Source organism: Sparus aurata, chromosome 1, assembly GCF_900880675.1.
Source record: "Sparus aurata chromosome 1, fSpaAur1.1, whole genome shotgun sequence".
Taxonomy (NCBI): domain Eukaryota; kingdom Metazoa; phylum Chordata; class Actinopteri; order Spariformes; family Sparidae; genus Sparus; species Sparus aurata.
In genome coordinates, this window is record NC_044187.1 from 28,512,662 (window position 1) to 28,532,570 (window position 19,909).

At 43.5% G+C, this 19,909-nt stretch overlaps 2 protein-coding genes across 6 annotated transcripts in view; one reads left to right on the top strand and one right to left on the bottom strand.

The window, feature by feature from the left end:
* pkd1a (polycystic kidney disease 1a) overlaps positions 1–3,547 on the top strand; it is a 76,577-nt gene extending 73,030 nt beyond the window's left edge. The window contains exon 56 of the mRNA XM_030423466.1: positions 215–3,547. Within this exon, the coding sequence (XP_030279326.1) occupies positions 215–1,273 (1,059 nt within the window). The 3' untranslated portion in view covers positions 1,274–3,547. The remainder of the gene's footprint in view (positions 1–214) is intronic.
* A 67-nt stretch (positions 3,548–3,614) lies between these two features.
* Positions 3,615–19,909, bottom strand: part of tsc2 (TSC complex subunit 2) — a 39,860-nt gene continuing 23,565 nt past the window's right edge. For 3 of the 5 annotated variants that reach the window (XM_030423494.1, XM_030423478.1, XM_030423487.1), the window contains exons 26-42: positions 17,643–17,783; positions 14,950–15,111; positions 14,703–14,861; positions 13,088–13,200; positions 12,074–12,316; positions 11,155–11,403; positions 10,475–10,567; positions 8,606–8,763; positions 6,065–6,666; positions 5,538–5,616; positions 5,361–5,447; positions 5,075–5,261; positions 4,838–4,977; positions 4,662–4,740; positions 4,481–4,572; positions 4,308–4,406; positions 3,615–4,189 (exon numbers count right to left, since the gene is read on the bottom strand). In XM_030423494.1, the coding sequence (XP_030279354.1) occupies positions 4,022–4,189; positions 4,308–4,406; positions 4,481–4,572; positions 4,662–4,740; positions 4,838–4,977; positions 5,075–5,261; positions 5,361–5,447; positions 5,538–5,616; positions 6,065–6,666; positions 8,606–8,763; positions 10,475–10,567; positions 11,155–11,403; positions 12,074–12,316; positions 13,088–13,200; positions 14,703–14,861; positions 14,950–15,111; positions 17,643–17,783 (2,851 nt within the window). In that variant the 3' untranslated portion in view covers positions 3,615–4,021. The remainder of the gene's footprint in view (positions 4,190–4,307; positions 4,407–4,480; positions 4,573–4,661; positions 4,741–4,837; positions 4,978–5,074; positions 5,262–5,360; positions 5,448–5,537; positions 5,617–6,064; positions 6,667–8,605; positions 8,764–10,474; positions 10,568–11,154; positions 11,404–12,073; positions 12,317–13,087; positions 13,201–14,702; positions 14,862–14,949; positions 15,112–17,642; positions 17,784–19,909) is intronic. The other 2 variants (XM_030423512.1, XM_030423502.1) reach the window with 2 other exon arrangements.

Below are 19,909 nucleotides of genomic sequence, written 5' to 3' on the forward strand. Positions count from 1 at the left end.
ACTTTTCCTTTTACATATCTACAGCCGGCGTGTCTATTTTGGAGAGGAAACACACAAGTTTGACCTATTTTCACAAAGATTTTACAGATTTTATATGGACAATGATAAAAGATGGTTAATTATGGACTACATCGCTGGTACTACTCATGTATTAACTCTCACACTCTCCCCCTCTCTTTTATCTTCTCTTTTTCCACCTTAATTCTCTTCTCAGTTTCGTCATAAGGTGCGTTTTGAGGGGATGGAGCTGCCACCGTCCCGTTCGTCCTCCACTAGCGACTGTAAGTCTCTGTGCTTGCCACCACTGGATGGTCCTGACTCCCCTCCCACACCAGACAGCGTTGATGTGGGCTCTGAGGCATCGTGGCGCCCGGCTTCCTCCAGCCCCTGCAGCCTGACTGAAGCTCCGGGTATCGGCCTGGGTCTCGGGCTGGGCCTGGGTTTAGGGCTCGGTCCAGGAGTTGTGATGGGAAGTACCAGCTGGAGGGAGACAGCAGAGACCGAAGCGTCTCTGAGGAGGCTCCTCCCCACCCTGGACGCCCTGCTGCAACAGCTTGACCGCGTCAACGTGGCAACAGAGGATCTGTACCACATCGAGTGCAGACTGGAGCGTGCCCAGAGGAAAAGGAGGCGTAGAGGGAGAGAGAGAGGTGGAGGTGGTGGTGGTGGTGGTGGTGGTCAGGAAGGGAAGAGCGAGGCGGGACAGAGAGGGAGGGGTGAGGACAAGGACTCTGCTGGATGGAGGGAACGGAAAGGTGGCAAAGAAAAACACAAAGGGAGCAAAAAGGGGAAAAAGACGGAAAAAAGTGAACTTCCAAAAGACTGTAGAAACACTGTCGCCAACCCCAAAAAGACTCCAGCAGCTACACCTGTTCCCTTCTTAAAGCCAAGACCAGCTTCTGCCACTACACATACACCGACTCCTCAAGCGTCAGCCAAACCTTCTGTCAGTGCACCTCCACCCACACCAGTCGTAGACAAGCCCGCCTCTGACTCATCAGCAAACACTCACCAAAACACCAAAACTCCCACTGCACCTCCATGTACCCCAGCTCCCACCCCATCCCTGCCGTCTACACCGGCGCCTATGCCCATTAGCCGGGACTGGGACCCCCCCACAGAGAGAGAGACCCTCCCTTCCTCCAGCCTGTTCAACCACCCAGCTCACACCACCACTATCCCCACGCGCAAGCGAAAACGCAAACCCCCGCCGCTCAAAAACAAGGTGCACCCCAACCTAGACCGGCAGGGCCCTGCGCACCCCAAATCCTGAGGACAAACATTGGAGCAAAGGAATGAGAGAGTGAACGTTGGGTTGAGGACGAGAGGAGGGCGGGGACAGCCGGTTTTGTCCCCAGGCGCCCCTCTCTAAACCCCGTGGAAGGAGAGGAAATAGTGATGGGACAGTAACAGGACAAACAAGAAGAAATACAGAGACGAGCTGTTTGGGGTGTTGAAAGATGAACAGAAAGCAATAAAATAAGACTTCACAGCGATATGTCCAAATCCAAAAGTCCAGTTCTGTTAGGAACCAGGTGCAGGTCACCAGATGCTAACAGAGCTGGTTTAGTCAGCCCTGTACATTTCAACGCTGAAGCCAAGAAATGCTCTTCACTCCTTTTATCTCCCTGGACGAAAACCTGACCCGCAGTGACCCTGGAGGTCACAGCGGGCCGCTGACAGGAGCACACGAGCGTGCTCACCCAAACCAACTGAAAGCCGACGATGCAATCAGTCTTTTTGTGTATCTCAGAAAAATCAGTTTCTCAGTAATGTTGTCTGTCTACATATTTTTATATTTTTTATATTTTGGTCACCGTGGGTACTTTTTGTGGCCTGTCTGAAAATGTCTTATGGATCCACAGATATACGCACACGCAGGTAAACACATGCATAGAAATAACACTGTAGGCACAGACGCGCTAACTGTGCCGAGAAAAACACAATCAAGCACACATACACACACACACACACACACACACAGGTTGTTGGGGTGCCAGCAGCCAGTTTTTCAGGGTGCAGAAATAACCGTCCAGTGTGGAGAAACAATACAAAGGTAGTGACATGAAGGAGGTGCAGCAAGTGGTAGTAGTGCAGAACAGAGTAGAGTAGGCGCGTCAGCGAGATGGAGATTAATGTTAAGGAAGCAGAAAGGATTTACTGAACATTTACACACGTTCTCCCATCATAAAGCTATAATGACTCCCAGTCTGATTACCTTTTCAAAATGTTTTGTTTTGTTTTGTTTTGTTTTAAATGTGTTGTGTTCATTATGGTTGTGATTTAAAAGCACTTTTGTTCTGATGTGGACTGTTTGTGTCGGCGAGGTGTGGTGAAAAGTAATAAGCTTGGTGTCCAAACCAATAGAAGAAAGCTTCACTCATACTGTATCTTAAACTATAAGCGTTGCCAAAGCTTTCGCATCATTTATGCATTCCGAGTTTTACCACGTCGAGCGATTAATTCATACATTTTGTACTTAGCACTTTATTTCCTAATGGAGCTGATATTCAAGGCCATATTTAACTCTTGTGTGTCCTGTTTTATTTCCATATCTTTAACAGCTACATTATAGACACATCCTAATAAGTATTATCGAGGTGTTGAAGCCATAGCTAGTAGTTTCGTTTGTGCTTTTGTCTGCTCTCAGTAGCTTTGTTTTTTATGTCTTACTTTGATCAACATGCGTACTTCCTGTGTCCAGTGGGCAGATCTCAGGGAACCCACCCTTTTCCCCAAAACCTGGAAAAACAACCAGGAAAACCAAAACTGGGGACAAAGAAGGTGTTTTTCAATAAACTAAGTAAATAATAGATTTTGTTGTTAAATCAGGCCATTGACTTTGACTTCAGTTTACTTATTCTCTCAGCCAGAAGCTGGGAAGTTCATGTGTCAGCATACCAAAGTCCTTTTTCTTCTCCATCCACTCAAATGCCGTAGTTACACGTCATAAAGCAAACGCTTACACCCTTAAATGTTTTTATTTTGAAACATCATCCCACCCTCTTCCTGCCCAGTTATGTTGCAAAAGTCACAAAAAGACCCTGCTTCATCTGTGTGTGTACATTTCTGTATATATTGGTGCTTCGTGGTGTATATATTTTTGCTTTTCATGATCAGTATTGTTCATGTGCTGCAGTGGCATAAGCATAGGTCAGGCACTGGTGTTAAAAAACCCCAAAGTGTTATATTTCTCCAGTCTAACTGAAGCACTACAGCCAAAGTTACTAATCTATTTAATCTGAATCTTTGTTCACAATATGACACTTAAACCACAGGAGGCTTAGCAGTCAACATTTAACGCCTCTATTGGCCTTCATGTTCCTGCGCTGTGTACGATGTGTTAACAAGATAGTGCCAAAGCCTCCCTTCTTGTCCTCTAGCTGTATCTTCATGACGTTCGATGCATTTTGTTTAGAAAAGGTGTTACAGAAACAATTTGTCTTTGCTCCTCTTCGTTATCTCATATCTGTATTTTGCAGCTGTAGCACTTCTCCTGCTTTTGCACTTGACAAAGTCGAATAAAGATTTTGACAGCTGAACTGTGCATAATGAAATGGTCTCTCTCCCGCCTTCCCTGCAGGTTCTTGGTCTGCCTCAAAAAGCACAAATCAAGCTTTTTCATGTTTTTATTTCACACATATTTACACACAAACACACCCTGCTCTCAAATGTAGTGTTCTGTACAAATTTACTCATCTCATGTTGCATATCAGAAGCATCATGATTAGACCTTAAAAGTGCAAAGCATTAGCATTTCAAAATTTTTGTCAAAAAATATGCAGAAATGACTGTCTTCACATATCAATACTTCGTCACAAAATAAGCCTTTATAATACCGTGAAGCTCAGGAGTTTTCCAATACAAAGTCCCAATTGGTTTTAAGTCAAAATCAGTGTCACCCTGAATTTTCCCACGCAGAGAGGTGTAAGTAAACTCACCTCAGCTCTAAGGCAGGTGTGTGTGTGTGTGTGTGTGTGTGTGTGTGTGTGTTTGTTTGTGCACGCCAAGACAAAATATTTTAAACGAAATCAGTGAAATCGTCCACCGTAGAAACAAGTCTTTTCCTCTGCCCGGGGGCCTCTTGACTTGCTGCCGGCGTGCTCTGCTGGAACGACTTGTTCTGCTGCGCGTGTCCCTGGGTCAGAGAGATGCCGGGGGTCGAGCGAGACTGGATGTCTTCCTGGGCCTGAGACAGAGCACAGAGACGTCAAGATGGATGAAATTTATGAGGCGGCAAATGAAAAATATCATGACTAAAAGTAGTGACAGTGATGCACAATTTACTCCTTTGTGTGCTTTCTTACCCTGGTCCTGATCCTCTTAATGTGTCGTAATCTGGCCAACCACTTGGAGGCGTAAGCGTCTGAGGGGTTGGCTCTGTACTGATGCACCAAAGAGGCCATCTGTGGGCAGACAGAGACAAGTAAGAGAGTGTGTGTGATGAGCTGTGCAAGGGAGAGATAAGGGGAGGACTTACATTGGCATGCAGAGCCATTTGTCTGACAAGGAGAGGAAGGTTTCGGTCGGAAACGATTTTTGCCACCGTCGTGTCTACTAACCCCTCCAGATCTGAAAGAAAGCAGGAGATGGAGTACAAGTTGAACAAAAGTCAGCGTTGGCGTTAAACGAGGTCTGACAAAATGCAGATCGCAGCTCACCTTTGCGGCACTGGAGGGTGACCAGGTTACATTCATAGTCCAACGGTTTTATGATGACTTCTACAAAGTTAAACTGACCCTAACAGGAGGAAAAAAGTCAAAATGTCAGCGTTGAAGTTGAAAACGTATACTGCAGATTTCATACGCATTCACACAATGCATGTGTGTGTATGTACCTTAATGGTGCCCAGTTTGTACTCCTCTCCAGAGTCATTGTACACCACCATGACAAAATCATTGCCGATGTGGCGCTTTTTGTTGCAGCAGCCCTTGTCGCTCTCCCTGTTTGGCATCAGTGTGGCTATGTGAAAGATCGCTGCACAGACACAAGTTCATTAATAATAAACAGACTGCCTGTGGAAAAGAAATAATTACTACATTAAAATTAATGCCACCGTTTTCCCTGCACTCACCCTGCATGATGTCGTCATGCCAGCAGTAAGTGAACTCTCCGTCGTCTCCATACTGGTCGAGCCCTCCGAGGAAGATCTGGTCGGGGTCGCAGTCTTTTAGGTGGATTAATTTGCCCAAGCCCGTTAAGAAGGCAGCGTACCGGTTTGAACCGTACTCATTTGACAGGATGGCGACCTCATTGCTAACCTGAAGAGAGTGGAGAGGATGAAGGTGCAGGGTCAGAGATTAGAAGAACTATCTGACAGTAGTATTTAATTAACACAGCAATGAGATGTGTGTTCTCACCTGACCAGCTCCGACAAACACCACTCCAATCTTGTGGGTGTCATAAGGAGGCATCTGGTCCAGAACCTTCACAGCACGGTCAATCACCTACCACAGAGAATAAACTTCATGAACAATGCTGTTTAAAATGTGCTGGAGCAGACTCCAGGTTAGTCACACACATTGAGGCCAATTTACCTGAGTTTTGGGCAGCAGCAGCGGCTTGTTGGCTTCATTCCCAAAGAAAGGAGAGTGGTAGAGCTGGAGGAAGACGAAGCTAGAGGAGATTTTTTTTAAAAATAAGTGTTTAATAAAAGCTTTTAACCTAGATGTTGATTTTAGTTTGTTCCCATCATGTAAAACACATAACAGATTTGTGACTCATAGGCACTGGATTCTATAAGGTATAAAAATACAACTAACTGATGTCATAAAAATAAGAGCAAATCCAGCTCGGTATATATAGACTATAATCCATTCCAGGTTTTGGGGAGCAGTTTATAATCTCGTCATTGAAAATGCTGTACAGATTCAAACCTGCAATTTCAGATTATTATTCATCATCATCTCAACTAATCTTTCTATTTAAAACAGGGTTGTAATTAAAATGTTCTTTGCCTCTCTGGATCACAGCAGTGGCGCAGAGATTAGTTTACTGATGTAACACATTGTGTCAGTGACTTGGCAGAAACAGGCGACGGAGGCATGTGTAAATGTCTGAGTACCTGGGGCTCAGTCCAGAGATCTTCTCCGTGGTGCTGGGTCCGGGTCGACTGTGGTACGAGTCCCTCTCTGTTCTTCTCTCCCTCCTGGAGGAGGGGGCCGACACAGAGATGGTGTGACCCCGGGGTCGGTGGCCTCCGCTGGGGGAAATGGGTCCAGGTTGCGCAGGTGCTGCTGGAAACTCCAACCTCATCCTTGCTCCTCCACTTTGAGACGACATTACACCAGGGCCTTCACCCCCTTGACTCTGACCTCCATTAACGTCCCCTCCTGTGCTTCCCTCCACCTTCTCTTTCTCAAAGTGAGGCTGCTGTGCCTGAGGCTTGCCCTCTGAAGGTGCTCTGGGCAATGACGTGTCTCCTGGTACAGTCTCCGACTCTATAGCGGCCTTGGAGAAGGCTTCGGGTAAGGTTTGGAGCTCCGGAGAGGAACTGGACTTGTTCAGTCCATGTCCCTGGGACTGAGTGTGGGTCTGGAAGGGCAGCTCGGGCCCCTGGCTGCCTGGAGTGGACGGTCCCATGGTTGGCTGATCAATGGGAATCGCTCCCTCGCTCACCTCCTCCAGCGTTGACTTTTCATCATCTTGACTGGAGGTAGAGGAGGACTGGAAGAGAAAGATTGGAGGTGATTTCAATAAACACCAGGGTTATACAATGGAGGTCTCAAGTGATACTCCTGCTTGGGTTGCCATTGAAAAGAAAAGCATCATAAATAGTTCACTTCCAGCACTTCTCTTTTCAGCACCTGGTCTGCCTGCAAACACAAAGCTGCATAACAGAATTATTTTGAACTGCTTGAAAATTTGGCAGCAAATTAGAAAGACTAGATTGTCAGACACCACCATCCATGCTCCAGTTTACTGTAATCATGCATTTCTTCCATCTCTCGCAGATGCAACATTTGACAGCTGGAGGCAGAAGGGCGTTGTCACTATAAAATGTTTGTACATTAACAGTTCGCTGCATTCTCCCAATTAAAAGAAAGGTTCTCTATCCCATCAACACACTTTTTTAGGCATTTACAAATTAGAAACCGCCAGAGTATGTCTAACTTTGAGCATCTTCCTGAAGAAAAAAGGTGTTATACGCATTTGCTGGGCCCCCCAGATTCAAAACATTTTATTTCTGATTTTGTTAAGATATTTTCTGATCAGACTAATTTCGACACACATTCTACTAAGACAGCTTGGGAGGAGGAGTTGGGGATACAGATTGATGATATTGTTTGGGGGGAGAGCCTCAGCAGAATCCGATGCTGCTCTGTGAATGTCAGACATCAGGTAATTCAGTTCCAGTTAATGCATAGGCGTCATTATTCTAAGTTACATAGAACTTACCCTGCTATTTCTCCCTTATGTGATCGATGTAAATCAGTTGAGGGCTCTCTTGCCCCCCTTTTCTGGACATGTCCAAACCTGTATAATTTTTGGAGTGAAATATTCAAGTGGTTCTCTGAAATGTACGGCAGTGAGTTTAAACCCGATCCTAACATAGCGTTGTTTGGATATTCCCTGTCCCTGCGGAACCAAGGCCACTCTGTAAAATACTTTTATGTATGGTGTGATAATTGCTAAGAGATTGATCTTAAGACTGTGGAAATCAGAAACTGTGCCCACTTTTCAGGAGTGGCTGTCAGAACTGACAGGTGTGATACACATAGAGAGAGTCAGATATGGCCTATTGAACAAACTTAGGGTTTTCTATAAGATTTGGCAGCCATCTCTGGACCATCCGGCCCAGCTTGATGGAGACTGACTAGTAACCAAGCACAAAAGGTGCTACTCACCTTGTTTGTATGCATCCATGTTGAGATATGTACTAATGGTGCAATAGCATTGTCATGGTATTGTACAACCAGCTTTGTCCTTGTTTGTTTGTTTGTTTGTCTTTTCTTATTTTGCTTTTTCGGGGATTTTAGTGGTTTATATGTATTGTATGTCTTATACCCTTTTGTAAAATCTGAATAAATATACAGTTTAAAATAAAATAAACAGCAGGGTAAAGACTTTAAAAGGACCTTAAGGATGGTTTAGCATTTTTTAGCAGACAAGCTTATTGCTAAAACTTATATAACCTCAGTGTAGGTCTGTAAGTGCAGAATAAAACACTGGTAGGTTGCTGCCTATTATACAAGAGAAAAGATGGGAAAACCTGCTTAAAATGAGCATAGGTGGTGTTTAATCTCTACTTAGCCGATATAATTAGTATATATTAGTCTGTATTGTTTACCATGCTGTAGTACACATTTCCTAATTTTACTGCTTCATAGTAAAAATAACAGTGGATATTTATTTTGTATAATTCATAGAAAAAGATGTATTTATCACCAAAATAGCAGAGCTTTGTCAACAGGACATTCTTCCATAATACTGTGGAGAGGAAATATTTTTACAGCCCTCTGTTGACAAGTACCGAAGCATCATTATTTAAAATGCACACCTTCGATCAGGTAGCCCTGTTATTGTGGAAATGCAAATCCCTGCAACATGGAGTCCGAACAAGTCGAAACAACCCAACACATGTGTATAGAAAACTACCACCTACCCTGCTGAGCACTCCAGTTGGCGCGGCCTTTGTGAACTTGTCTGCGGACATGAAGATAGGATCCGAGATCATTGGCTCGAACTCTTCACTCTCCAGCCAATCAGAGGGGGTGTGTGCTGTGGGGACGCCTGAGCCCTCCTCCAGCACCACCACAGAGTCTACAGCAGGACACAGCAACAAGCACGTGGGTTACAGGTGGATACACACTTAAGACACCCCCCCTTACACACAAACACACCGTCACACACACACACACCACAGTGTCGTCCACTATTAGTTACACAACCAGAAAGACATACAAAGAGTAAGAGTCCCACAACGAACACAAAAAATTCCATCACAGCCGCCAGTAGTAATTTTGACACCTCACACACACACTTTTCAAAATCTACATTCTAGAGACCAAGAAACAGAATCAGATTCATCCATGTTGATCAAACAAACTCAAAGTGGGTGATGCAAACACACACATGAACAGACATTTATATCATGGCCTTTAGTAAATCCAACCTACAAACACTGAGATCAGAGACAAAGACAGATCAACGCAGCAAGCAGCTTCTGTCCATCACTGCTTCATCTACTCGATTTTACATCATGCATCTGTTTGGTTATTTTGCGTGTTATCTCGGCCCAAACACACTCCAGCTACTGCAACAGCAGCCCAGACCAGGCCTGTATCAGCCTCTCTACAACCAGAGAAGAAGGAGAAGCCAACGCAGTCAGGTGTCTTGTGACACTCGAGAGATGGTCCTCAAAACTGCACTGCAATTTTTTTCCATCGCCCCACTGGCCTAGCAGTAAGGTAAGGAAGAGCATGTTAGTGGGATGAGGTCTGGGCTTTCCTGTTGACAACATCAGAAGGTCAAAGGTTAAAAGGTCAACCCAGGAGTATATTTCAGTGACAACAGAGTTAGAGAAGATGATTAGGAACAAAAAATGAATCAGGGAAGGAGTCAAAAATCACAATCCAGCTTTATTTGGTGTCATTGGACTGATTGATCCATGTGCAGGCATCGCTTGTCGCAGACCCTCCCTCCCTCCCGTGTTAATAGAAGACTGAAGGGTAAAGAAGAAACGCTCAATTTTTCACTTGCACAATTTCCGAGTACAAAACAGCAGGGCTTTTGCACAACTGAGGTATCTGACAGATGTGCAGGGGAGGGCTGCAAAATTATGAAGAAATGTATTTCTCAGTTACAATTAAAGGAAGAAATCAACATTTTGAGAAATACACTTATTTGCTTTCTTGCTGATGTTTTTCCCATTTTTCCCCTTATGATTGAATGATTTACTTGTTTTATGTTTCTGCTTTTGTGAAGTACTTTGTAACACCGATTTTGAAAAGTAAAACATGATGATTATTATTAGTATATGAAAAGACTGATTTAATTATTTTGCCTTCATTCCATTAAATACTGAATCAGAACCATAAGATGGTTAGCTAAGCTTAGCATAGCTATTTTTGCAAACTAAACAAATAAGATGTTACCCCCAGAGATGCAGAAACATTTAGTTACCTTTGGACAGAGCCAGGCTCGCTGATTGCACCTGTTTTCCATATATCCTTATGCTAAGCTAACTGGCAAAACAGTTTAATCATAATATATCTATAATATCTATCGTCTTATGTATGTCTCTTTTAAAAAGTGTCCCAAATGTCAAACTATTCCTTGAAAACCAATATTTTGGTCTTTTGATCTTCCAATTTTCATCTTACAGTGGAGGGGATGTAATAGAATAAATTTGATAATGAAATTCCAGTTTGTGCTGGCAGACCGCTCGATTGTGCAAGTGAGAAGAAATACACTACACCAGGTGTTTCTGGAGGGAGGGGGGAGGTTTGGGGGCACACGTGGTGGACGGTACCTGCCCAGGAAATGCTCCTGTGCAACCTGCCCGGGGCCAGAGGGCCTGGGGGGGCAGAGGAGCCCGAACCCAGAGACCAGAGAGAGCCACCCACTGCAGGCAGGAGGCCAGAGGACAGGTTGGTGGCACATGACGCCACATAAGACACCGCAGCCAATCAGAAACCAGCATGGTTGTGAGGACAAAAAAACATGAAAACAAACTAATCAGAACAAGTAAAAAAGTCAGAAGGGCAATGAGAAAAATGTAGATATTAAGAGTGAGGAAAAAAGATGAGCTGATGGGGTAAAGAAAGAAAAAGTACAACTGGAGGCAGGTGAGCACCAGAGAAAGAGAAGATGAACAAAAGCACAGACCACTGGGCGAAAAAAGACATTTGAGGTAGAAAACAAAAGCCTGTCAAAGCAGCTTGAGCAAGTCCAAGCTGGCTTATTGATTGCCTTCAGGTTCAAATAGAGCGTTTACAGGCAATTTAGCATCCATCTCAGTCCATTAAAGGGGAGCCAGGACGGGCAATCAGGCGGACGAGATTATCAATCCATTATGATTTTCTGCTCTGTAGCTGAATATTCTGGCTGTGTTGTTGTGTTACATTTTGATCGGAACATTTTGTTTGCTGATCAATTACAACCACCAACACAAACTAACAAGATGAAGCACTTTTCTCTCCTCAGACTCACCAGTGTTGGAACGCTGGATCAAGTTGGCCTTCCCTCCAATGCTGCTCTGTGTTTGGGTTAGGGGCTCCGGGGCGGAGGCCGGCGCAGGAGCTGCAGTGCTGGCGGGAGCGCTGGCAGTCTGGGTGGGAGGCTCCTTCACTCCCTCCATGGCCATGAGGACACTCGAGAGCTCCTGCAGTGGCATGTTGCCGAGCTCAGAGGAGAAGGGACTGGGTGGGTTCTCCAGACACATCAGCCAGCTCGTGTTTCCTGTGACAACAGAGAGACAGACACACGTAAGACCAGTGATCTGCTGTAAAAAGACCACACAATGGCAGATTTATTATCTTTGCCCATAAATACAAAGGTTTGTAGCATGTCAAAGATTTTTAAATCATTTATCTCCAAGAAGCCACTCACATTAGTTCACATTATCAGAACAGTATGAAACAGTAATAAGACACAAAATCAAATTTAGCTGCATTTGCATTTTAGTCAAATTAAAGTCATTATATTCATATGGTATTACATTCCTCTTTCTACAAACACTGAATCAAATGTGAAATTGGTTATTTTAGTGAATTCTAAGTACGCTAAGTACCAAAGGAGTAGTTTCCAGACCCCAAATCTATCAGGATGCTCTTTAATTACAATGATTTGATAAAAAATGTTAAACTTTAACTTCTACAAACGAAAGAAGAGAGAGAAAATAAAGCAGACTGCATGTTTACTGTGGTATTAATGATCATGTGCAGGTTTCAAGGTACTGCAAGAACAATTTTATATTGTCCAGCAACAAATAAAAAACCAAGGGTAGCCTGAAAGAAAAAAAATCGATATGACAGTCGAAAAATGCTATTTTGTATTGCTGATTATTGTCAATTTGCAGATAACCTGCTTTTCTTTCTTTTGTTGTTGATATTCAGTGCAGTTTGCATACCAGACGGTCTCCGTATGAAGATCTCTGCCCAGCCCTGTGTAAGCATGGGGACAAACTCAGCCAGGCTGGGGTTGTCTTTGAGAGGGGGGGGAGCTGACGGGGTGGCAGACGTGGAGGATGGAGGACCCACACCATCCAAGGTGGAACTGGAAGGGGGAGAGAGCGGAGCAGCTAACTCGCCCTCAGATGGGGACACCAGAGGACTGAGGCTCTGAGCAGGACCAGCACGGAGAGCATGGCCGCCTGTAACACACAAAAGAGGAAGGTCATCCTCATCATTTGTCTCTCTTTTTCTCACATTAAATTCAGGCCAGTTTGAAATAGAGAGCACATCTGATCAGCAAAAAAAAAAAATGTTCAAGTAGACTGACAAAGCCAAAAATATTAATATAATTAAAAACACAGAAATGGCATAAAATACAGGCAGCAAGATCCGGCTGTGATACCTCATGACATGCAGATCCACCAACACAAAGTCTAAAGCACACTAAGTATAGACAGACTTAAATGCGCAGAAGATCACAGCGAGGAAGCATGATTGAATACCTTTTCCTTCTGAATGTCCTATGACTCATTATAGAGTAATGATAAATAATGCCACTAATCTTCAATTGCATGAGATGCATCAGGGCACAGGAATAAAGTAGTCTAACATGAAGAAATAAAACAGGCAGAAACAGATAAAAGCTTGGCTGCAAATCTCTCTAGGATAAAAGCTACCGATTACCTCTCATTGCTAGACAGCCTAATTTTTCCTGCTCTTTACAAGATGGCTCAAAATTGATTTTGGAAAATAGCACTGTTAGCCAAATGCTGGTAGGTGCTGGCTACTTCTACAATATACTTTTGTATATTGTAAGATGTTTTAATTTGGTCCCACAAACATTAGAATGTTCTCTTGAATACTAAGTTCATAGTTGTTGCCTAAAAATAATGAGAGAGCAGCTGGAGTATCACGGGAGTTCTAAGTCTGGAGGCAAAGTCTAACCTGCCATGTAGCTGAATAATTATTACCTGACATGGAGCGGACTCGTATGCGTGTGGCTCTGTTGTGCTGCTGGCTTGACTGTGACTCCAGCTTGGCTGGAGCCTCTTTGGTTATTCTGGTGTGTAGTGATGGATCTGACCTGCAGGACCAACAAAGAGCAGTGATCAAAAAGCAGTTCCTGTTCAGACTGATAGGTAACTTGATTCGACAGTTTTGGCAACTGTCATCCTGCATCATTAGTTCATAATCGTGACCCACATGGATAATCCAAATGTACCACTTTACTGCTCCTGCTGTGTATTTATGGTTAGTTGGTTGGTGGTTGTGTATTTCTGGTGTAACAAAGAGCTAAAAAAAATAATAAGTAAATATTAGCATTTTTAGTAATATTAGACTTCAAATCAACCACATTTTATGAATAACGACTTACAGGTAGAGCCTGAATAATAGTATGAGTCTTGTTAAGTACTGAGTAGTAGTGATTTGGGATTTATTACTGTGGGATCGCTGTACAGACTTCTGAAGGGACTAAGGGGCCATCCTCATGGAAATGCTTCTGTGTGTAAACGCACATGTTTTGCATCATTTTGACCGATCGTCCACATGGATCCTGTAAACACAGTGTCTATAAACGCACTTTTTAAAAATCTGGTCTCAGTGTGGAAAAATCCGAAAACGCTGCTCTTGCATTCTCGTGTGGACAGCGAATCCACATACTTTGCATGTCGATGATGCCGTCGCCCCACCTCTCGACCTCTAGCCTTTGACCTCTTAACCCTGCACCGTCTCGTAACAACAACAACAACAACAACAACAACAACGGCAGACTCCATGCTTGTGTTCTTGCTGCAGAAGATATTGAGCCCATTAGGGTTACTAGGGCAAAATATTGTGCTCCTCTGCCACTAGGCTGAGTGAAAAAGGATTATGGACAACCGACTAGCCATTTTTGTCTTCTTATTATTTTGTTCGGTTTCTCCTTCTACTGTCTGTTTGTATACAGTACACAAGCTTTATGCGCATGCTCCATCTCTTCTTCTCCGTTTTTGGTGAATTTCAAGCGCCACCTATAGGCCTGGAATATGAACTACAGCATGTTGAGTCGTTTTCAATGGATCCATTTGGACGCAAATATTCTTGAAACAATGCCAAGGAAGACGGGGAAAAAAAGATTGCTTTGATACATGTGGACATGGCTTCAATTAACTGACAAAAGCACATGGAGTAAGATACCCTGCAGCAGTTTTAACAGCTTCTGACCTATTAGTCAGAAAATTCCCCCTTCTGACAAGCATTTATGTTAGCATGAAATGATTTTACATGAATACACGACTTATAGGCCTTAAATTTATCATAAGAACACTTGCTGAACATGTCACGATCAGAGGATGGATTTACTAGTAAATCAGCTTTTGCGGTAAAACCACTTATCTATTAGAAAAACCTTTTGGTCGGTCCCGGCACATTGCACCAGAGTCTGCTTGAGAACAAGACTCATCTTTTCAAGCACTCCCAGTCCAGTTGTTTGGTTCACAGCTGAGTTCGATTTACAGCTTTCGCAAAAGAAAAACAAATGGGCTGCACTAACCAGGAAAATGCATCTGGATCCATTTTAATTTTGTGTGTAAATGTTTACTTCACCTCGTCATTTCACCTCCTCCACCCAGCCGTTCAGCCATGTCCAGGCCGAGCAATGCTTGCGTTCTGACCCCTCCGCTGGTTGTTATGGTCACCAGCTTGTTGCCCACCAGCCAGGTCATACTGCGACCTCCCGCCAAAAGGAACTCCGCGATGGGAGACCTAAGGAGACAAATTCTCTCAGTTCCTGAGAAAACATCACCCCAACCACCAAACACACTGATAAAGGGAAATAAAACTCCTTGTCAACCTTTTAGGCAGTGCAGAGAAGTTGGAAAAGACATATCTAGCCATCATGTCCAGACAGGTCTCAGTGAGCTCCAGGTGGACAGTTTTCAGCCCCTCGTCGGCCTGAGTCATCGCATTTTCATCTGCAGAGCCCAGACTGCAGGTGGTGGTCGAGGTGTGCATCCTACAGGATGGAACAGAGAGGCGGTTAAGCATCGGCGAGGAGGGCAGAGTAGAAATAGGGATGCACACAGGATCCAGAGAGATTTTAACTCGTAATCAGTGCACACAGAGACATGCAGGCTCTGATACAGATACAGAGAGAGAAATGCAGAATTTCGTATATATTACGCATCAATGTTCTATTCCACATGCAACACAAGTATTTGTATACACACATGCATCCATATGTGTGTATATAAGCAAATAAACCAACAGATTACATTTTCTCAGGCACACAAACACAGATGCATGCTGGGACGTGGTTTAAGTGGCCTCACACTGATTATTTCGCTCAATGTAAATAACCTCAGTGTAGGAGGCAGAGGGGATCTCTGGTATAACAAGTTTAGATGCTTAGTGAGCCCAAGGACTGCAGAGAAACCAACAGGAAAAAGCTGTGTGTGTGAGAGTGAATGTGTTTAACTGGGTGCTACTGTCTCTGCAGCCAAATCTCTGTATTAGCATTCACTGTAGAGTAAGCAGGGGCTCTCTGTATCCACAACAACCATTACTGCCTGCTCTAAAGGCAAATCAGGTTAATGGCACCTTCAGAAAATGACAACATTAGGCTCAATCAGATCTGAAAAGATACTGGATGGATTTTAGTCAAAATGAAGACACTTCACACACAGCTGCAATGTCTCTGTTTAGCACAGTGAGGGCTATAAAGACAGGCAGACTGTGTTTATGTCTCATCCTGACATAAACAAAAGAAAAGTTACATAAAGAAGGAAATACTAAAATGAGGCATACGAATGGGAGTAGGAGTAATAAAGAAAGAGAATGATGCCAGCGGAACATCTTTCCTTGGTGGAACGATCACTTCTTTACTTGTGTCAGCCCCGTATAAATCGCCATTTTACAAAAGACACTATGATTGTTAGGGAGGGCTGTCTGACAAGATTCTGTCCAAACTGGAAATTAATATTGTCAAGGTTTCAAAACTCAAAATTGCGTCCTTAGTATAAAACCTAGTTCTGGTGTCACAAAAGAGGTGTTAATGTCCTTGGAAGATGGAAATATGTCAATACTACAGCTGTGCAGATGTTTTAGTTCTGTCAAAGGGACCAAGAAGAAGTGTCTCACTCAGACCAAGTCCCAGCATATGAATTATTCAACACACTTTATACTTACCGTTCTTCGACTGACAATGATTCATATTTTACGTCAATGTCCACTGAACAACTACCAACTGACAACATGACCATGAGGTGCTCACAACTGAAAGAGAGCATGCTTTCTAATATGATTTGACATATTGCTCTGCTCTCTTTTACTGAGTTTAACAATTCAAACTAAAGCTGAGTACTATGGCCTTGATAATTTAATGCTCAGCTAAACACAAAGAATATAACACAATGTGTTTGGGGTCTTTTCCTGATATCACATAGAAAAAAATGTCACCTTAAAGTCTAACACATGGTCGTGTTGACTGGAGTTAAATAGGCTTCAATCGTACTCGTCACTCAGTTGTTACCGTTCAAGAGACACAAAACCAACTGTTTGAGAAAATAGCAGATTTGCAGCCATTTAGCAGTTGAAGCAGGTTAAACAGATCCACACTGCAGTTGTTTAGTCTGATTTAGTCACTTTTTACTGGGCTTTTACTGCCATCTGTTGGGCAGGAGAGTATGGCATACTCAAAAAAGTGGCACTGCAGCCACTGCTGACAACTGCAATGTTAGATCATACATCAAGTCAGCCAAGCAGAGATAAAGGTATGAAGATAAGTCAGGTGTTTGTGTGTATATGTGTGTGTTGATGTAATGAGTTCAGTCTGTAATAATCAAACATTTCAGTGTTTATATCGCCCAGCTAGTCCTGATATCCCACACTAGGAGATTGCCATGGTCATAGCAAGACAGTGCTTGTTTGTGAGTGGAGCGAAACAAAATTATGTCAAGCAAGCAAACAAAGCTATTGTGTTGGTGTTGCCCCTTTCACGAGTCAAGGAAGCCCACCCGGAAACAGGAGGCAGAGTTGTTGGTAGCATTTTTTGGGGGGATAAGATCCCATCACTTTGGATACACATGCTTTGCACCTCTCCCTCCTGCCGTCCATTTGTTGTTAGGCCAATCAAAACCAGTCAGCAATACACCCAGCAAAGCAAATGATAAACAAAGTCAAACCAAAAGGACAAATCAAAAATTAAATGAAAAATAAAAGCAGTAATAAAATCTGTGTTAGAGCAAAATCAAATGTAGAAACATCAAATATTTTCTGATGTCTGCTGCAAACACTGCATGCAAAAGCAAATCATAAAAAACAAAAAGTAAAACAGCACGTGTATGATCTCAGCCCAAAACAAACCAAAAAGGTCAACACACAAACCAGCATGCACCACCCTCTCCAGGTGTTTCCCTGGCAACAAACCACCCAACGGACCCGCATGACAATGACCCTACACCCCATCAACCATCCCATGGAGGAAAGCAACAAGTGTTTGGGTTGTTGTTGTTTTTTGTTTGGTTACCCATAAGGCTCTTCTCTAACCTGCGGACCGCGTGTTCGGAGACGCTGATGCTGCGGGAGCGGAAAGCGTCCATGGCTGACAGGTCCCTCAGCTCTTTTACTGGAGAGCTGCTGCTATTGGCTACCGCTGCTGCTGCCTTCGCCACTTTTGCTGCCCGCAGACTGGGCACCCATGTGGAAAGGTAAGGGGAACGGGCCAGGTTGGCAGAGAGGTGGCGGTGGGCGGTAATGAGGTGGGTCATCGTGAGGGCGGCGGTGGTTTGGGAGTGTGGAGGGAGAGTGTGGTGTGTGAAGGTACGCCAGGAGACAGCAGGAATCGTCACCAGAGCACCAGAGCAACATGAGCAGGTGACCAAAGGGCACACGCCACGCAGCGGGAGGGGTCAGGGTACAGAGGATAGGGCCACAAAGATCAGAGGTCACAGGGGAAGGAAGGGGCCAGGAGCAATGCAGGAAGGATCCAGGTTGACACAACCACCCCCCAAAACCACAACCACAATGCAGCACCCAATCACAGGAGGTGCGCGGGGGGGGGGGGGGGGGTCAAATGAAGAATTGAAAGAAAAACAAAACAAGGTGAAAATTAACAGCAGTGAACACTATGAATCAGATTATAGGAGAGCGGAGTAAGAAAAAGAGGAACAAAACAAAAGATAAACATCAACTGAAAGGAAAAACGGACAAGCTCCAGCAGAGGGTAAAAGAGCTTCTGCTACTCAGAAAGGAAACACACACACAAAGTACTCAGGAGGAGCAACTAAATAAACATTATTTCACACAGCAGGTACGTAGAGAAGCCAAGGACTTATACAGGAGAAGTAAAATAGTAGGGATGGACTCAGCACAGGCCTGACATCATGGAAGTTAAAACATAGGAAAAACAATTAATGAAACTGAGAATAAAATGCTGGGTTAAACCTGAGGGTTGGAGCACAGCAAGTCTGGACTTAATACGGGACGAGACTCTTTTTTTTGTTGTATATTGACACTTCAGTAGAATTGGAAAGTAAAGGCTAAATATTAAACTTGAAATTATTCATACGAAATCGGGCATGCAGCACTCCAACCCGACAGTGGCAATGAGCAGCTCAAAGACAGATCACTGGATGAATGATTACACAATACAGAACACTGAAGTTGGTTGATGAGAAAGACTGCAAGAAACTGATGTTAGCAGAGGTATCATATGTTGTCTGAAAAGCTGTAATGGGGAGATGAGTCGAGCTGTAGCAAATAGGTTGACGCTTTGTTCATAACACTGAAATTTGAATGCTGCGCTGCCTTTTTTGCCTGTTTATTTCCTATTAACTCTGTCCGAAACCAAAAACGCTACATCTACTGTATGTCCATCCATCCTGGGAGAAGGATCGATCCTCTTCCTGAGGTTTCTTCCAACTTTTGTTCCTGCCACGAGCGTTCATTCATGGAAGTTTTCCTTACTCCTTACTTTTGTTAGTATTATACTATCCAGGATTAGTATTTACACCGTTTAGAATTAGATTCCAGGAGTGGAAAAGAAGGATAATTAATTAAAGTCTGGATTGACTGAAAATAAAAGATTGCTTTAATCGTCTCCAAAATATAAAGAAAAATGGTTTAAAGTGGCTGCAGTTTCTATTTCATAGACATATGCATTTGAATGACAGGGGAGGAGGGTGAAAAAGCTTCAATGAATCTCTTTGCAAAGAAGCAATGAAATAATTTTTTAAAAAAGGGAAAGCAGCAAGGGAATGGCTCATCCAGGGTTCGCTGGGTGGCGTCAAACGATATTGTTTTCTATAATATTTATTGTCTTCAAAATATGAATTTACATGCACTGAGAATTTTTTCAATGTTTTGGGTTGAAAAGCGCGTGCATCCACACTCCCAACGCATTTTGTAGAGAAACACCTTTGAATCTATTGAAATGGCTGAATCTCTTATTTGTCGTATTTCCGTTTGCAACAAGAACTATGCATCACAGCAACATCTGTTTAGTAGTAAAGGCACATCACAGTTAGTTAAACCTCACTTCAGCCCCTTTCTACTCTCCGAGAGCACCTATATTGTGTTGTAATGATTTATCTTCGCTGTTATCCTGGGATTTTAGGGGGATAAAGACACGGACAACCAAATAACATTCACAGATACAGATGAGAATGGCGCCTTGCTGAGAAAAGCTTCCTTACACCTTTGTGTGAATGACAGTGTGTATTTCTCTTTGTGCACATGTTCACTCTGTATTCACTGAACAGATGGCAACATGTGACAGAAGGAAGAAAATGAACCCTACAGGCTTTTCTTCATGC